At 44.2% G+C, this 18,329-nt stretch overlaps 2 protein-coding genes across 2 annotated transcripts in view; one reads left to right on the top strand and one right to left on the bottom strand.

Moving 5' to 3' along the window:
* Positions 1–11,885, bottom strand: part of LOC125249142 (gastrula zinc finger protein XlCGF57.1-like) — a 31,848-nt gene extending 19,963 nt beyond the window's left edge. The window contains exons 1-3 of the mRNA XM_048161356.1: positions 11,497–11,885; positions 4,023–4,074; positions 990–1,346 (exon numbers count right to left, since the gene is read on the bottom strand). Of these exons, the coding sequence (XP_048017313.1) occupies positions 990–1,346; positions 4,023–4,074; positions 11,497–11,885 (798 nt within the window). The remainder of the gene's footprint in view (positions 1–989; positions 1,347–4,022; positions 4,075–11,496) is intronic.
* LOC125242987 (gastrula zinc finger protein XlCGF26.1-like) overlaps positions 1–15,786 on the top strand; it is a 204,154-nt gene extending 188,368 nt beyond the window's left edge. Inside the window, exon 2 of the mRNA XM_048152162.1 lies at positions 13,218–15,786. Within this exon, the coding sequence (XP_048008119.1) occupies positions 13,218–13,912 (695 nt within the window). The 3' untranslated portion in view covers positions 13,913–15,786. The remainder of the gene's footprint in view (positions 1–13,217) is intronic.
* The last annotated feature ends 2,543 nt before the right edge of the window (positions 15,787–18,329 follow it).

Genomic DNA, 18,329 nt, shown 5'->3' with positions numbered 1-18,329 from the left:
ACAATGAAAAACTTTTAACGAAGTTTAAGGGAAACAGGATTCAAATCGCCCCAATAAATGCACGTCCCTCCACCCCAAAGTAAACTAGTAAGTGTAAATTAGAACAAATCACAGAAAGCAAACAGCAGCAGCAGAAGTCCCTTTAAATAGTTGTAATCCGATATTGTTATACGGCGCGCAGTGGAGGAAGAGCCGAGCTGCAATAATAATCGCCCAGGACGAAAGGGAGAATCCAAATGCGGATAGACGAGTTTTACAATCAGTTCACCTCTCAGGATACGCAGCCTTCAAATAATCCGCTGGTAAACTGAAGTACAGGGACTGCACATTACTCAAACCACCCACCCCTCAGTGAAACGAGACCTGGCTTACAATAAAACTTCCTCATACCTGAAAGGAGGGCAGTAATCACATCCAAAATAGCATCCGACGGAGAAACACACAAACCGATGAAAAGACAGGCTGGTGTACAACAAGCAAGATATTAGTGCAACGAGCAATAATAACAAAAGTTAGCAAAATGCTATGTGCTAACAGCACATACCTGAAACCGCTGAAACAAACAGAAAAAGGGGAGGATCCGGACGTGACGCATCCCAGGCTGAAACCAACCAGCCCTGAAATAGTGCCCACTCACTGCTGATTGGTGTTTATGAGCATCAATCACCAGCCTTACCTCATTCATACGGTCACACTTATAACATTCTATCATCCCGCCAGCGGACCACTGGGTCGTTAAAGGGTTAAACTTGTTTGCTTAAAATTTTTGTGAATAATTTGCTGATGCAGGTACAAAAAGACATTTTGTAACTGCAAAAAAATAATAATAAATAAATAAAACTTGTAGCCCATGGCGCCAACTATAGCTGGAGAGGAGAGATTTGGCTGTGGCTAACTTACACAAAAGAGATTTTTTGTTCAGCACATAAAAATGAACTACTTCACTTCAGACTGTGGTGATGTGGTTTCTCCACTGCATGGATCTTCATGTGTATCTTCAGGTGACTTTTAATAGAGAAACTCTTTCCACACTGATCACACGTGTGCGGCTTCTCTCTGCTGTGGATCCTCTCATGTGTTTTCAGTGTTCCTGACCTATTGAATCTCTTGTTACAGTGTGAACACTTGTAAGGGTTTTCTCCAGTGTGGATCCTCTCATGTGTTTTCAGATGTTCTGATTGACTGAATCTGTTGTCACAGTGTGAACACTTGAAAGGTTTTTCTCCAGTGTGAATTCTCTGGTGCACTTTTAAATGGTTTGCTGTAGTAAAAGTCTTCTCACACTCAAAGCACATGTACTCTCTCACACCAGTATGTATTTTCTCATGTGCATGTAAATATTGCAGCTGTGAAAAACTCTTTCCACACACAGAACATGAATGTGGCTTCTCCTTTGTATGAACTCTCAGGTGTTTCTTCAGGTTTGATCCCCAGAGAAATGTTTTGTCACATTGATCACACATGAGTGATTATTATCTGTTATTTATGTTTTTAAAAATATATCACGTCATATATTGATGGTTACCGTGTCTGTAGTAAGTTCTCATGCTCAAAGTCTAGACTGACTGCATCTTTAAATGTGTTATTATCAGTGTCCTACATGATTCACTCAACCCTGTTACTTCTGACATGATTTTCCTCCTTTCAAAACCAGAGGATTTCTTAAAACTGTGACACCAGGAAGTGACATCATCTGGGCTCTTTCTACAGCATGATGGGAGGACAAGAAAATAATCTCAATCCGTTGTCTCAGTTTTTACACACATGAATATCTAAATATGCAGAAGTGTTTGAATCTTTCTAACATGAATGTTGTCGTTAAAAGTTCAGTATGTATTTGATAGTTTATCTAAATGTACAAGAACATTAATGTTGTTCAGCATCATGCATGAATGAAGAATAAACACCAACCTCTTTGTTCTTCAGTATCTTCAGTGTGTTTCATTCTGCAGGGTTCTGGATCACTCGTTTTCTCACTGTCCTCTTTAATAAACTCAGACTTTGCAGTTTTCAGCTCTTCCTGATGCTCATCTGATGGGAATATCCCAGCGTTTATTGATCAACTGCTGTGGGAGGAGCTTCACTGATAGTGACCTGTAGTGGGCGGATCTTCACTGACTGAACCACAGATTGGTTGGAGGAGATGATCTGCCCATATCAAAAATATTTACTGTGTTAATAAGTTACTGTGTTTGTTTTTATAGGGTTAATCAAATTTTAGTATCTCCATCAAATTTAAATAGAAAACCCATTAAATGCAAGTGTCTATTTTAATGTTTCAAAATGATTTTGTGAAAACCAAATGTTTTAAATGTCCCATCATCATTTAGTGTAACAGATATATTTATGTAAAAATGAAACAACATTTATTTTGACCAGCACTTAATAAAGTATATAAAAGATTAAGAGATCATACTTAATTTAATTATATTTTAAATGATTAAAAACTTCTTGGTGACAAATAGGTGAAAGCTAGTGGTTTGAAGGAAAGTGGCAAAGAATAAAGATTTAAAATGACAATTAAAGAGTATTTTGAGCTTCACTGTGATCCTTCAATACAGTGTTTGAATGTTGTCAAATGATTCTCTTTGTAAATATGCATGACAAGTTGTTGTTTTTTTCTTTTTTTCTTTCTTTTGCTATATTAACCCCTTTTTGTATTTCACCCTTAAACTAATTGCATTAAGCATTTATATCCATCTATCATAAAGCAACATGCTTTATGATAGATGGATATAATATGATAGATGCAAATGCTAATTCAGAACATTTTGTTTCTAATTCTAACTTTATTCTGTTTCTTCATTAAAATAATGACAGTTGTCTAGAAAAGTAGTAAAGAACTGTAAGATAAACAGTTGAAAGCACAAAGACTGAAATAAGCAGACATAAACATCATCAAATCCCCTCAGTCTGTTGACAGCAATGAAATGAGCTTTAAGTGTCAATTTACAGCAGATCTGAAGACATCAGCATAATAAATGAGGTGAAAACAGGAACTATTGACATGAAATAAAGAGTGTGAGATGATCTGCTGATGATCTGAATGTCTTGTTGAATGAGTTTTGATAGTCTGAGGATCATCAATACTTTATTCTGAGTGTTTGCTGTTAGAAACTGATTATTGGAGTCAGGATATATGAGAAAATCCTATAAACTGCTCTATTGAAATACAATACTGTTATTTCTCACAATATGACATTAATAATACAAAAATCAACACAAACTCACCATCACCAACCACTAAAGATGAGTAACTACAGAGATATGAACTCAAAGTTAGATTTTCTAATAATAAGTCCATTGATTGCAGTAGTGAAATTAGATCAGAAGAGACAATGATCACAAAACCTTTCAAATAAAGAGCAGCACAAAGTAAGGTTATCGTCATAATACAGAAACATCTCATATTTAAGATATCAAAGCAGTGATCTGTATTAAATCCAGTATAATCACCAGTATAGGCTACATGTAGATTAGAGAGGATGAATTAAAGTGTGAACTCATTGTAAATGAAATACACTAAAATGAGTTTTCAGAAATATAAACCAGAATGGGAGTCTGAGAAGTGTAAGGTTTCCTCAGATGAACTGCATTAAGTGAAGATTATAGAGCTTTTTAGCTTAAGCTGATTTAAGTTTTATCTGCTTTGTATCGTAACCAATAAAAAAAGTGTTTTTATTGTTATGACTGCCTCCTGTGAGACTCCCGTGAGACTTTAGCCTCAGAACAGAAGCTCAAGAGAGTCTTCTCCATCATTCCTGAAGATCTTCAGCTGCGGCGGGTGAGAACTTTATGATTGAGGTAGATCTGACTATCCTGAGCCTACCTGAATAATCACAGGGTTAAAGCTGAATGATTAAAAGACACAACGACTGACAATATATATGACATTTCTGTGTGTTTTGTAATATTTATGTTGTATAATCTGTACATTAATATGAGCTTTGTTCATTTTGAACTTAGACATCCCACATTTAAACTCCTCAGAATTGTTTTTGGTGTTTTGTATCAGGGCTCACCTGTAGAGCACATGTTGGTATCTCCAAAGATGCTTTCACACTGGGACCATCTCTGAGAAAAGAAGACGTGTAACAGCATCTCCAATGTTAAATTAGTGTCATTAGTGTTTGTTTTAACTGTGTTAATCCAATAAAATAAGTTTTATTGTTACAAACGCCTGTGAGGCTATATGTTTTATCGTCAGAAATAACAGTATTGTCTTTCAATAGAGCAGTTTTATAGTCTTTTCTCATATATTTGACTGATGTTTATTTATTTATTATTTGATAGGGGCAGTGTGTGTTAATGGACAGACATGATTGTACATGAATGTAAACACACCGGATTGTAGTCGAAGGCTAATTTCGATCCGTTGTCCCGGGAGCTGGGGTCACAAAGGGCCACTGCACGATCCACATTATTGCACACACCTCACATTGCACATTACTCACATTGCACAATTCACAATATTACACAATCCACTCATTACATTACACTCATAAATTATTATTATTATTGTACAAATCGTAATTATTGTGCGGTCACAATAATGCACAGTCAGATCAACCACAATGCAAATAATGTATATGCTGATTAAAATAATCACTTTCTAACAGCAAACACTCAGAATAAAGTGAGATGATGTGATGTGTCTTGTTGAATGAGTGTTGATAGTCTGAGGATCATCAATATTAACAGAGAAACTGCTGAAAACACTCATTATTTCATGTCAATAGTTCCTGTTTTCAGCTCATTTATTATGCTGATGTCTTCAGATCTGCTGTAAATTGACACTTAAAGCTCATTTCATTGCTGTCAACAGACTGAGGGGATTTGTTGACTACAGATATGTTTATTTCTGTCTTCATGCCATAAATGTTTTTCTTACAGTTCTTTACTACTTTTCTAGACATCTGTTATTATTTTAATGAAGAAACAAAATAAAGTTAGAATGAGAAACAAAAAGTTCTAAATTAGCCTCATTTGCTTTACGATAGATGGATATAAATGATTAATGCAATTAGTTTAAGAGTGAAATACAAAAGGGGTTAATATAGAAAAAAAAAAGAAAGAAAAAAACTTGTCAGGCATATTTAGAACAAGAATCATTTGACAACATTCAAACACTGTATTGAAGGATCACAGTGAAGCCCAAAATACTCTTTAATAGTCATTTTAAATCTTTATACGTTGCCACTATCCTTCGTCCCACTAGCTTTCACCTATTTGTCACCAAGAAGTTTTTTAATCATTTAAAATATAATGAAATTTAGTATGATCTCTTACTCTTTTATATACTTTATTAAGTTCTAGTCAAAAAAAAAAAAGTTTCATTTTTACATAAATATATCTGTTACACTAAATGATGATGGAACATTAAAACATTTGGTTTTCACAAAAGTAATTTGAAACTTTAAAATAGACACTTGCATTTAATGGGTTTTCGATTTAAATTTGATGCAGACACTACAGTTTGATCTCTGGACTTTAACCCTATAAAAACAAACACAGTAACTGATATTTTAGATTTGGGCCGATCATCTCCTCCAACCAATCTCTGGTTCAGTCAGTGAAGATCCGCCCACTACAGGTCACTATCAGTGAAGCTCCTCCCACAGCAGTCACATAATCAATGAAGCTCCTCCCACAGCAGTCACATCATCAGTAAAGCCCCTCCCACAACAGTTCATCAATAAATACTGGGATATTCCCATCAGACGAGCATCAGGAGCTGAAACCATTAAAGAGGACAGTGAGAAGATGAGTGATCCAGAACCCTGCAGAATAAAACACTCTGAAGAACAAAGAGGTTGGTGTTTATCATCAAACTATCAAATACATACTGAACTTTTAATGACAACATGTTAGAAAGATTCAAACACTTCTGCATATTTAGATATGCAGTTAAACTATGAAATTATACATAATGTTCTTTTCTAGATCAGTAAAGGGAAGTTTGAGAAACTTTCATACTGATTGTCAACATCAGATCAAACTAAATATTTATTTTACATTTATTTCAATATCTGCTTCACAGTTTGCAAAATTGTTTCCAGAATTTAGGCATTTTCAATACAGTTTTCAACATTGCTAATTTTAGGAATAAACTGTAACACCAAAATGTATGAAGTGAATGAACTTTCCAGAATGGCTGACAGGGTTGTGAGTGTAATTTGAGCAAAATCTCTTCTTACAGTAACTTTGATAACAGGGTTGATGAATGCAGTCATTCATTTGTGTAAAAACTGAGACAATGGATTGGGATTATTTTCTTGTCCTCCCATCATGCTGTAGAAAAGAGCCCAGATGATGTCACTTCCTGGTGTCACAGTTTTAAGAAATCCTCTGGTTTTGAAAGGAGGAAAGTCATGTCAGAAGTAACAGGGTTGAGTGAATCATGTAGGACACTGATAATAACACATTTAAAGATGCAGTCAGTCTAGACTTTGAGCATGTGAACTTTCTACAGACACAGCAACGTCAAGATATGACGTGATATAAAAACATAAATAACAAATAATAATCACTCCAAAATTTTAAAATATACAATCTACTCCACTTTACTGCAAAATTTACTTGATCTTGTGTTTCTGGTGTCCCACATTCACATGTGTATGAAAGGAAGTCAGTAGAAGGAGAAGTCTCTGTGAACGGCCCTTAATAATTACACAGTTTTTAGGAAAATTTATTAAATATCAAATGTAAAAATATGGCTGTTAATATCACATTAGATAATTTTGTCATTGATCAAATATATTACTCAAAATATTTCAGAGCAATGTGTTCTTTATTTTCTTAATATTATTTATAAATTATCAAGAATTATTTAAGGGAAGGTGACAGAGCAGCTATTTGGGAAATTCTGTAGCCAGAAGATGTCCATTCAGTGCTGATTGTCTTAATTCAGTAAATCTTGATGTGAAAACATTTGAAATTGGAGTCAGATTAAATGAGCAGCTAAAGTAAAATTGAGACGTCTCGGTTACATGTGTAACCCTCGTTCCCTGAAGGAGGGAACGGAGACGTACATCAGTAGTGACCGACGAATTGGGATATCGCTAGAGAGCCCTATTAGCTTCGAGTGAACTAAAACAGGCTGAAGAAATTGGCGTGCGATATTTGCATAATGCGCACTGCCTCTGACAGGTGTATAGAAATAGGAAGCAGATGCAATCGCACTCTGTTTTTCGCTGAGGAGACAACTGGTGTCCGCGCAGCAGCGAGGGTACAGAAACTGTGGCCACAGTTACGAAACCCCTTCCAGTGCCCAGCGCAAGCTTTAGCCACCCGTCGCACCAACTGGGACGGTGAAGGGGGCAAGCTTTACGCCGAGAGAGTTTACTGATGTCTAACCAAATACCCACTAAGTAAACTAGACTACACTGGGGAAGCGAACCCGAAAGGGACGCTGCAGAGGCCGGGGGGCAGTACGCATATGGAGTCCCTGGGATGGCTCCACCTGGGTAGGGGGAGACTCATCTGACAGGTGACAGCAGAGCTGGCTCTGCTAAGGGAAAGACACGGGCTCACCGTAGGGAGTTTGACCGTGGACAATTACACATATGGGACCGCTTCACGTAGAGGAGTCACAGCATATGGAACCCAGCCAACAGACAACGTCAGAGACGGATGATGGCCTGGCATCAGACACTCCGCAATGTCCGAGCCGAAGGGGGAGGCGGAGGAACTCGACAGGGTTTGCCAAGCTGGGAACGCGACTGGAGTCAAAGATGCACGTATCCGGCCCAGGGGCGGGAGTGGCATTGCAAGCCGACACTTAGAGCGGGTTCAACGCGTCTACCGGCTAGTGGAAGCGAGTACACGGGAAGATACCGGCTCTACACGTAGGCTATAGAATCTAGCGAACGTGTTAGTTGTCGCTAGGGCTGGGTTTGTCTCCTCCGAAGGCAGCGCTTGCAGGTTCACTACCTGATCTCTGAAGGGAGTGGTAGGAACCTTGGGCACATATCCGGGCCGGGGTCTCAGGATGACGTGAGAGTCACCGGGCCCGAACTCTAGGCACGATTCGTCGACCGAAAATGCGTGCAGATCCCCTACCCTCTTAAGCGAAGCCAATGCAACCAGGAGGACGGTCTTGAGAGACAGTGCTTTTAACTCGACTGATTGCAAAGGTTCGAAGGGATGACCCCGGAGAGATGTAAGAACCAGGGTCAGATCCCAAGAGGGTATGGAGGAAGGGCGAGGAGGATTTAGTCTTCTCGCCCCCCTCAGGAATCAGATTGTGTTTCCCCAGGGACTTACCATCCACTGCATGGTGATGTGCGGCGATAGCGGCAACATACACCTTGAGGGTGGAGGGAGACAGCCTTCGCTCCAAGCCCTCTTGCAGGAAGGAAAGCACAGATCTGACCGAGCATGATCGGGGGTCCTCTCGGCGAGAGGAGCACCATTCAACGAATAGGTTCCACTTCAACGCATAGAGGCTCCTCGTGGAAGGAGCTCTAGCGGAAGTGATGGTGTCTACGACCGCTTGCGGGAGATCACTCAGAACCTCCGCATCCCATCCAGGGACCACACATGGAGGTTCCACAGGTCGGGACGCGGGTGCCATAGGGTGCCCCGTCTCTGAGTCAGGAGGTCCTTCCTCAGAGGAATCGGCCAGGGAGGGGCTGTCGTGAGGAGCATCAAGTCCGAAAACCAGGTCCGAGTGGGCCAGTATGGAGCCACTAACAAGACCTGCTCCTCGTCCTCCCTGACCTTGCACAGGAGCTGTGCGAGAAGGCTCACTGGGGGAAACACATATTTGCGTAGGCCCCAGGGCCAGCTGTGTGCCAGGGCATCCGTGCCGAGCGTGCCGCCGGTCAGGGAATAGAACCACTGGCAGTGGGCAGTTTCTGGGGAGGCAAACATCTATCTGGGCCTCGCCGAAAAGCTGCCAGATCAGCTGGACCGCCTGGGGATGGAGCCGCCACTCGCCCGCAAGTGGAGGCTGCCGTGAGAGCTCGTCGGCTGCACGGTTGAGCACACCTGGGACATGAATGGCACGAAGCGACCTCAGATGCTTCTGACTCCATAGCAAGAGATGGCGGGCAAGTTGCGACATGCGACGGGAGCGTAGACCACCCTGATGGTTGATGTACGCAACGGCCGCAGTGCTGTCTGAGCGGAGCAGTACGTGCTTGTCTGACAGCAGCTCCTTGAAGTGCCCCAGTGCAAGACGTACTGCCAGCAACTCCAGGCAATCGATATGCCAATGCAGCTGAGGCCCCGTCCAAAGACCCGACACTGCATGCCCGTTGTACGTGGCCCCCCATCCGGTGGCAGAGGCATCTGTGGAGACCACAGCGTGCCTGGACACCTGTTTGAGGGGCACTCCCGCCCGCAGGAACGAGGGGTCCGACCACCGGATGAGGCTGCGACGGCAGCTCGGTGTCACGGGGACATGGAGCGTACCGCGCTGCCACGCCCATCTCGGGACCTGGCCGCGGAGCCAGTGTTGAAGCAGCCTCATATGGAGCAATCCGAGCGGCGTGACCGCGGCTGCAGATGCCATATGCCCCAGGAGCCTCTGAAAGTCCTTCAGTGGGGCCGCTGTCCTGCGCTTGAGCGTACTCAGGCAGGTCAACACCGACTGGACATGCTCCTCGGTGAGTCACGCAGTCCGGGCGACTGAGTCTAGCTCTAGACCGAGATAAGAGATCCTCTGCCCGGGGGTGAGTTTGCTCTTGTCCCAGTTGACCCGAAGACCCAACCGGCTGAGGTGAGCTAAAACCATGTCCCTGTGTTCGCACAACTGCTCTCGCGAGCTGGCCAGGATCAACCAGTCGTCGAGGTAGTTGAGGATGCGAATGCCCTGTTCCTTGAGGGGAACAATGGCCGCCTCCGCAACCTTTGTGAAGACGCGGGGCGACAGGGCCAGCCCGAAGGGTAGGACTTTGTACTGATATGCCCGACCCTCGAACGCAAACCATAGGAAGGGTCTGTGACGAGGCAGAATCAAGACATGAAAATACGCGTCCTTCAGGTCGATCGCTGCAAACCAATCCTGGGGACGGACTCATTCGAAAATGCGCTTCTGCGTGAGCATCTTGAACGGCAGCTTGTGAAGGTACCGGTTCAAGACGCGCAGATCCAGAATTGGCCGTAGCCCACCGCCCTTTTTTGGTACAATGAAGTAGGGGCTGTAAAACCCCGACTTCATATCGGCTGGAGGGACTGGCTTGATTGCATCCTTCGCCAGGAGGACTGCAATCTCCGCCCCGAGAACAGGTGCATTGTCCAGCGACACCTGAGTGAAGTGGACAGCCCTGAAAACTGGGGGACGCCGGGTGAACTGAATCGCATAGCCAAGTCTGATGGTGCGAATGAGCCAGCGGGATGGGCTGGGGAGCGCTATCCACACTTCCAGACACCGAGCCAGCGGGACCAAAGGCACCACAGACGTACCGGGGGTGGGGCAGCGAGGCAGAGTACGGGGACCCGACTCGGACGGCATGGGAGCGGCCCGGAGTGTGGTCGGACTCTGCGAGGCAGCAGTGCGTATGGGAGACGGCGCACGGAGCGCGGCTTGCACCATCACACTGCCACCTGCTGGCGAAGTGAGAGGGGCCTGCGAGCGGCAAGGCGGGGCCTCGCACGCTGACAGACGCGCCCTCTTGTGAACTGGAGGTTGGGGAAACTGCTCTTTTTGTGAGGAAGTGGGTACCGATGGTCTCCGGAGAGCCAGCAGCGGTGGACTGACAGACACACACACAAATTCTCCCCGGCCCTCCTCCGGGGTTGGGAGAGATGATGGAAAACTCTCCCGAAGAGCAGGATCCTTCCCCTCTAGGTCGCCCGTCTCAGGCCCGTGACTTCCTCGACCGCTTACCACCTGGCTTGGCTGAGACGGGCTGGGCACCACGTCCGCGACCGGCACCCTACTGTTTGGCTGGTGTTGGCTGCTGCTTTACCAACTTAGCAGAGGTGGAGGATGATGCGGGCGGGCGCCCTCGGCGACGAACAGGCTGAGGCTGAGCTGCCGGCGGCAGGGTGGAGGCAGCAGCGGACCGCCGGGGCATGACATGTTTGATCGCCTCAGCCTGCTTCTGTGTGGTGGAGAACTGTTGGGCGAAGCTCTCCACCGCGTCGCCGAAAAGGCCGACCGGAGACACAGGGGAGTCCAGGAACCGATGTTTGTCGGTTTCCCTCATGTCCGCGAGGGTCAGCCAGAGGTGGCGTTGCTGGACTGCTAAGGTAGACATCACATGACCAACAGAGCATGCTGTCACCTTAGTCGCCCGGAGGGTGAGGTCGGTGGCAGCACGCAGCTCCCCAAGCAACTGTTGGTCAAGCCCTCCCTGGGGCATTTCCAAAAGCGCTTTTGCCTGATAAACCTGCAAAAGGGCCATGGCATACAGGGCGGAGGCAGCTTGTCCACAGGCTCTGTAAGCTTTCTCTGTCAATCCTGACGAGAATTTACAGGCCCGGGACGGGAGACGCGGTTCACCACGCCAGCCAGTGGCAGTTGGACACAGCTGCATCGCAACGGACCGCTCGACTGGCGGGATCCTCGAGTATCCCCTAGCCTCTCCGCCATCCAGGGAGGTGAAGGCGGACGAGGGTCCAGACCTCGCACGAACGCTATACGGCGCCCGCCAAGATCTGGTCACCTCATCGTGCACCTCCGGGAAGAAAGGCATCGGGGTGGGACGCTGGGTTTGACCAGCGCGGCCCGCCCCGAGGTACCAATCATCAAGCCGAGAGGGCCCGGGAAAGGGTGGAGGGTTCCACACGAGTCCAACACTCTCGACTGCCCGGGAAAGCACAGCCGTCAACTCGGGATCGGCCTCGGGCAACGCTACAGTCCCAGAGGGAGGGAGCGCAGCCGAGTCTTCATCTCCCGAGGACTCCTGCTCACCTTCCGATGCTGAGATCGACATCTGATCCTCAGCAAGTACACCAAAGGTAACGGCTGGACAGTCCGTAGAGGGCCCAGCGGAAACCGATGGCAGCATGACGGGTTGCAGTGCTGATGAGGCGGCAGGGGCCCACGGAGCGGTGCTTGGCGGGGAAGCCCTAACCGTAATCCTCAGATCACCTTGCCTATACGCCGCTGAACCGTCATTCCGACCGGAGCCGGAAAAAACGGCCGCACGGAGCATAGGGGAGGGGACCCCCGCTCCCTGAGAACCAAGGAACGAGAGTCTCGATCTCAGCACTGCGATAGTCATATTCCCGCATTGAGAAAATGAACTATCCACAAAAGCTGCTTGAGCGTGCTGAATGCCCAAACACATGATGCAGCGATTGTGCCCATCAGCAGGGACCAGGGAACGACCGCACCCAGTAACGCACAGACGAAATGACATCTTGATAAAGACACAGGGTTCGTCTGTGAAGCTCTTTTAGAAGGGGAAAGAACAGCTCTCTCGTGCTGAAGCACGCAGGGAGTGTCACGATGTGTTCGGGTACACCACTCCCCGAACACAACGTAGGAACTGGCCCAAATCGCAACAGACAGCACGCTTTAAATGGGACAAATTGCTGTAAAAAGAGCAGTTGAGAGCTCAAAGCTCAGGCTAATCGTTAAGCTCGCAACCTCGCTGCTGTGCCGTAACACCAACAGAAAGCGCTGATCCTCTTCACAGGCTTGTTTAGAAAAACACTCTTTGAAGTCTGTACAGCTGGACACCAACCGGTTGGCTCCGAAACAAAAGACTTATTTATATACACCTGTCGGAGGTGGTGCACATTATGTAAATATCGCACGCCAATTCCACTGGCCTGTTTTAGTTCACTCGAAGCTGATAGGGCTCTCTAGCGATATCCCAATTTGTTGGTCACTACTGACGTACGTTGAACGTGACCGACTGAAAGGGAACTAAATTCTACAATTAAGTGAATTTCACAGGAGCGCTGAAAAGACATACACACATTATACCTTCACCCAGACCACTGGATTCTGTCATTGGAACGACAGCTGGTCCTTTACGATTGGAAGATTAATGTTAAAGTTTCAGGGACATATGCAACTAATTTATGCAAAAGCATTAAAATGATCATAATGTTTTGTAGCAGTTGTCTATCACAAGTCTCAATTTCATGACCTTTAACTTCATATTTCTCTCTTTAAATTTTTCTGATGGAAGTGAAGGAGAAGAATGAAGAACTGAGAGAAGTGGAGGAGGAACATCAAGACAAACCTGGAGAAAAACCTTTGAGTCGCTTAAAGACTAAAAAGACATTTCTAAAGAAAAGAAGAGCCAAGAAATCTACAACCTGCACTCAGTGTGGAAAGAGTTTCTCAACCAAACAAAATCTTGATGTTCACATGAGAGTTCATACAGGAGAGAAGCCGTTCACATGTGATCAGTGTGGGAAGAGCTTTACACAAAGAGGACATCTTAAGGAACACAGGAGAGTTCACACTGGAGAGAAGCCCTTCACATGTGATCAATGTGACAAAACATTTCTTAGGTCATCAGACCTGAAGAGACACCTGAGAGTTCATACAAAGGAGAAGCCACATTCATGTTCTGTGTGTGGAAAGAGTTTTTCACTGCTGTGTAGTTTACAAAAACATGAGAAAATTCATACTGGTGTGAGAGAGTACATGTGCTTTGAGTGTGAGAAGACTTTTACTACATGGAGCGATTTAAAAAAGCACCACAGAATTCACACTGGAGAAAAACCTTACAAGTGTTCACACTGTGACAAGAGATTCAATCAGTCATCATATCTGAAAACACATGAGAGAATTCACACTGGAGAGAAACCTTATAAGTGTTCACAGTGTGACAAGAGATTCAGTCAGTCAGTAAATCTGAAAACACATAAGCGGATTCACAGCAGAGAGAAGCTGCACACATGTGATCAGTGTAGAAAAAGTTTCACTATTAAAAGTCACCTGAAGATGCACATGAAGATCCATGCAGTGGAGAAACCACATCACCACAGTCTGAAATGAAGTAGTTAATTTTTATGTGCTAAACAAAAAAATCTCTTCTGTGTAAGTTAGCCACAGCCAAATCTCTTCTCTCCAGCTATAGTTGGCGCCATGGGCAACAAGTTTTATTTATTTTAATTTTTTTGCAGTTAGAAAACATCTTTTTGTACCTGCATCAGCAAATTATTCACAAAAATTTTAAGCAAACAAGTTTAACCCTTTAACGACCCAGTGGTCCGCTGGCGGGACGATAAACAAGTTGTTTTTTTAAATGAAGAGTATGCCATCTAACTAATCTTTAATTATGCTTGCAGTGAGTCGGTTAAATGAATTGCAATATTAATTTAATAATAAAAGTAGCATAATAATAACAATAATTTAACAGCCCTGTATGCCCATCCGCTATACCCCATTGTGAAGGGATAAACGGTGTTCAGGCACGGCATCAAAGCGATTACCTGTTTAATCCAAATCCACATGCGTGGACTGTTTAATATTCAGTACTGCAATGTCTCTCCAGTCACATGATGTTTCTCATGTGTTTTCAGTCGGCACAACAAAGAAACATTTACTAGACTGTGGACTAGCTTTGCTCTATGAACAGTCAGCCTGCAGCTGAATTTTTGTGATCACTGAAGCCCTGGGTATACTTCGGCCGTTCGCGTTTGTGAATTTGACGTTCATAATTTTCGTCATGTGGCAGGCTTGTGGCCAGCCGCACACCCCGCCCGCATGCGGCCCAAATTTTGAGACCGCGCAGATGGTGCACATGCAACAGCGCATGCGCAAGCAAGACGGAAGAGTCCACTAGGTGGCAATACGCAGAGTACTGAGCACAATGTGCAGTCGTCAAAGAAGAGTGTAAAAAGCGATTCAAAAACAAGACAAATAAACTCAGATGCATGCTTTCCCCATCGTTTTTTAATTCCTGTTCTCTTGGTGTATCTTCTGAACTATGTTGCAATGGTGGATGCACGGACACGACTGCACGCGAGACACGTCCAGGCGTGGAAAGTGAAGTATAGCCAGGGCTTGATGGTGCGCTGTCTTTCTGCACTCACGGTCAAAGAATTATCTTTGAAAGGCTTGGACACTCAACTGTGCGCGAGATGGAGCAGAACGTGGGAAATGACATATACCCGGGCCTTAACCACTCCAAATTGTAGTGGACTGGAGCTGACGGCTCACTTTGGGAAAAATACCCCCCCCAATGTCCCCCATGTTATTATGTCTAGACATGTAGTTTAACTGTTGCTGGTTGATGCGAGAGGCATTCTGGGATACCTGGCTGTCTCAAGTCCCCTCTCGATGCATCCTCGATAAAAGTCGGATCGAGAACACATTCGGGGATTTGAACTGTACTTGGCTAGATGTGAACTTTGAATTGGATCAGTACTCGGGCAGCAACTGATGACGTTTCACAAGAACAGACAAGAACGCATATTAAATAATGGATAACTAATGAATGAATGAGGCATTTATATAGCACTTTACTATGTACTACTGTACACTGTAAGTGCTTCACAATTACATCAGGGGTCGCTCCTCATCCACAACCTGGATAATTCAACAGCAGACACAGAGCAACAGCACCAAGATCAAATCTGTGGTTTATTGATAAAGAAAGTGCCTATTTGAAAATTTGATCTGACGTTGTCGGAGTTGTGAGATCCAGACGATCACTGGGCACTCAGCGCTCATGTACCCCGCCGAGAGCAGCCTTACCTCGGCTAGTCCTTCTGATGTTTGCCGCTGACTTTGATGAATCTGTAGTGGTTAAACATGAGATATAATTCATCTTTTGTATATGTAACAGGCAATCTTTGGTCTCATTAATCTATAATTTGTTCCCTGGAAAATCGTTTTGGCTGAGGGTAAAGTTTCATAACTTTATATATTTAGGCTAGGGCTGGACGATTAATTGAAAAGTAATCGAAACCGAAATGCAGAACCTCTAACCGACGTAATTTTCCCATTCCGGTTATTTCGTTTTTTTAATCCTGTTAATATTTCCCCCTTAAAAAAACATACCGTGTGTGTAGCCACATGTAGCCACGTGACTCCGCCCCGTCAACAAAGCAACACGGAGGTGAACACCGGTTCAACACATGGTGATCCTTGCGTCTTCACCAGGTCTTCACTAAACTTTGTCAGTTGTATGTGTATTACGGTTCGCCAGTTTAGACAATTGATTAGACGATTGTGATGTGCATTATTATTTCGAGCTACCGTGCTCGCGCAGCTGCATTGTGGCATGAACACTCAAACAAACAGTAGCTGTGCAAAACGTGAAGATCGCACACACTGAGGAACGCAGAAACTCGTTGTCAGCGCTGTCCTGTGATTTATCACTAAAATAATAATATTTTTAAAATGTAAATGAAAAGAGGAAGTTTTATAGTTCTGGTTTATACCATTCTGGTGTTTTATAGTTTGTTTGGTTGTAAATATACATGTAGTGAAGATAATCATTGACTGTGTTGCCTGAACCACATGCATGAGTATTAATATGTTAATTTTATTGTTGTCTAAAATATACATACAGAGATAACTGGAGTGGCCAGAATATCAAATGTCAAGTGTCCCCAACTAAGCAAGCCAAAGGTGACAGCGGCAAGGAACTCAAACTCCAACAGGTGACATCAGGTGACATCAGGTGACAAACAGGTGTTAAAATTGAGAAAAAACTGTAGTGAATTATACAGTTATTATATATAATAATCATAAAGCTTTATGATTAATTATGATGCATTTACCGACCCAAGGGGGAATTAAACATATATTGTGAATTAATTAGAATGAATTATAATCAATTACATATATGATTAGTTCTGGTTTAATAATTATTTAGAGAAACTATCAGTTTGCCCAGCAAACCGTTAAGCTCCTCACAGAATATTATCAAAACGAAGGTTTTTCTCTGGCCACGAGAAAGACTTCCTCTTCTAGCATCCAAACGTTAAAGTGACCTGGTTCTTGTTGAATGAGCAGCAGAACAATCGAGCATGGATACAATGTGTTTAATATATGAAAACTACTACTACAGAGGTTATACGTCTAAATACAGAGTATACACATTTATACAAGAGTGAAAGTAAAGAAAGGGAAAGAGAGAAAGCAAGTAGCAAAAACCTACTAAAAGTCCTTGAAAGCCAGCACAGAAATCAGTTTCATTATATAAAAGAGAAACGGTTACTTGCATCAGTTTTGCGTGTCGAGTTTCAGCTTAGCGCTGGTGCAGTTCGTTGGCTTCTTCCATCTCCGCGGGAAGGTTTGAACTGAGGACTTGAAAGTTGGTTTTGCTGGAAGATGGCGGTCCCAAAAGATGAGCGCGATGGCAGCGCGGTCGCCGTGACGTCTGGGAGAGACGTGCGTGAGTGGGCGAGGGATGATTCAGGGCAATCGGGAGAACACACCGAAAGTTGTGTGTTGGTGCTTTTATGGAAAACCAAGCTGACACACCCCCTGGGTTTGAACGGCTAATAGATGCGTAGCACTGTTTGGCGGGCAAAGTTTTCTTCGTCTTGTCTCCTGGCTGAATTTGCATAATTTATGGGTATCAGATCGGATAGTACTTTCTTCCCAGTACCATTAAACAAATAGAACAATGCATTTGTCAGCTATGTGACATATCTCAGTGAATGAGAGGTAGCGAGAGCTTTAAAACGAGACCAAACTCGACAGATCAGAAAAGCATATAAAAGAAGTTATGGTTTACAGACAATAGTATCATTAGAAATTACACCAGCAAACTTAAAATCCAAGCTAAGCTTATGCAGTGGGAGTAACTATATGCAATTTGACATACAACGGCGGTTACATTTAGGCATAATTATATTTTACACATACAGTCTTCAATGCATGTTTGTGTGTCTGTGTGTGTGTGGTGTGTGTTGGAATGTGATCTGGCACTTAGTCCACATAAGGGGCCCTTTGATGTCCCAAGAGCTAGGAAATGGGGCCCTCTGTTTTACCTCAGAGGGTCCATGAACATGCCAAAGGTGCTCATCTTTCGCAGCCCGGCCGGAGCCGGTGCGAGATTTACAACACAGTTCAGCAGGCTAACAGCGTTCTGAAAATTCCAAAGTTGATTGACTACGCTGGATCTATCCAGACGCTACAAAACCTTGGAAGAAACCAGGCTTAGTTGGACGGCCAGTTCTCCTCTGGCGAATAGTGCTTTGTTACGATTCAGGTACCTATCATAAGTCCGATAGGATCGCAATATTTAAAGTATTTAATCCAGTTCCATCCAGTTGAGGATCGGATTCATCACGCCGGTATGGACGGTTTGTTGAGGAACTGTGGCACTGGCTGTCCTGTCGATGATGTCTTCACAATGGATGATCTAGTTGACTCGATCTCTGCTGATACTTCAGGGCTGCATTGTGGTCGTGTCAAGGTGCAGGTCCTCGATCTCACCTGAAAACAGCCCGGA

Source organism: Megalobrama amblycephala, linkage group LG1, assembly GCF_018812025.1.
Source record: "Megalobrama amblycephala isolate DHTTF-2021 linkage group LG1, ASM1881202v1, whole genome shotgun sequence".
Lineage (NCBI taxonomy): Eukaryota > Metazoa > Chordata > Actinopteri > Cypriniformes > Xenocyprididae > Megalobrama > Megalobrama amblycephala.
This window is presented reverse-complemented; position numbering and strand designations above follow the sequence as displayed.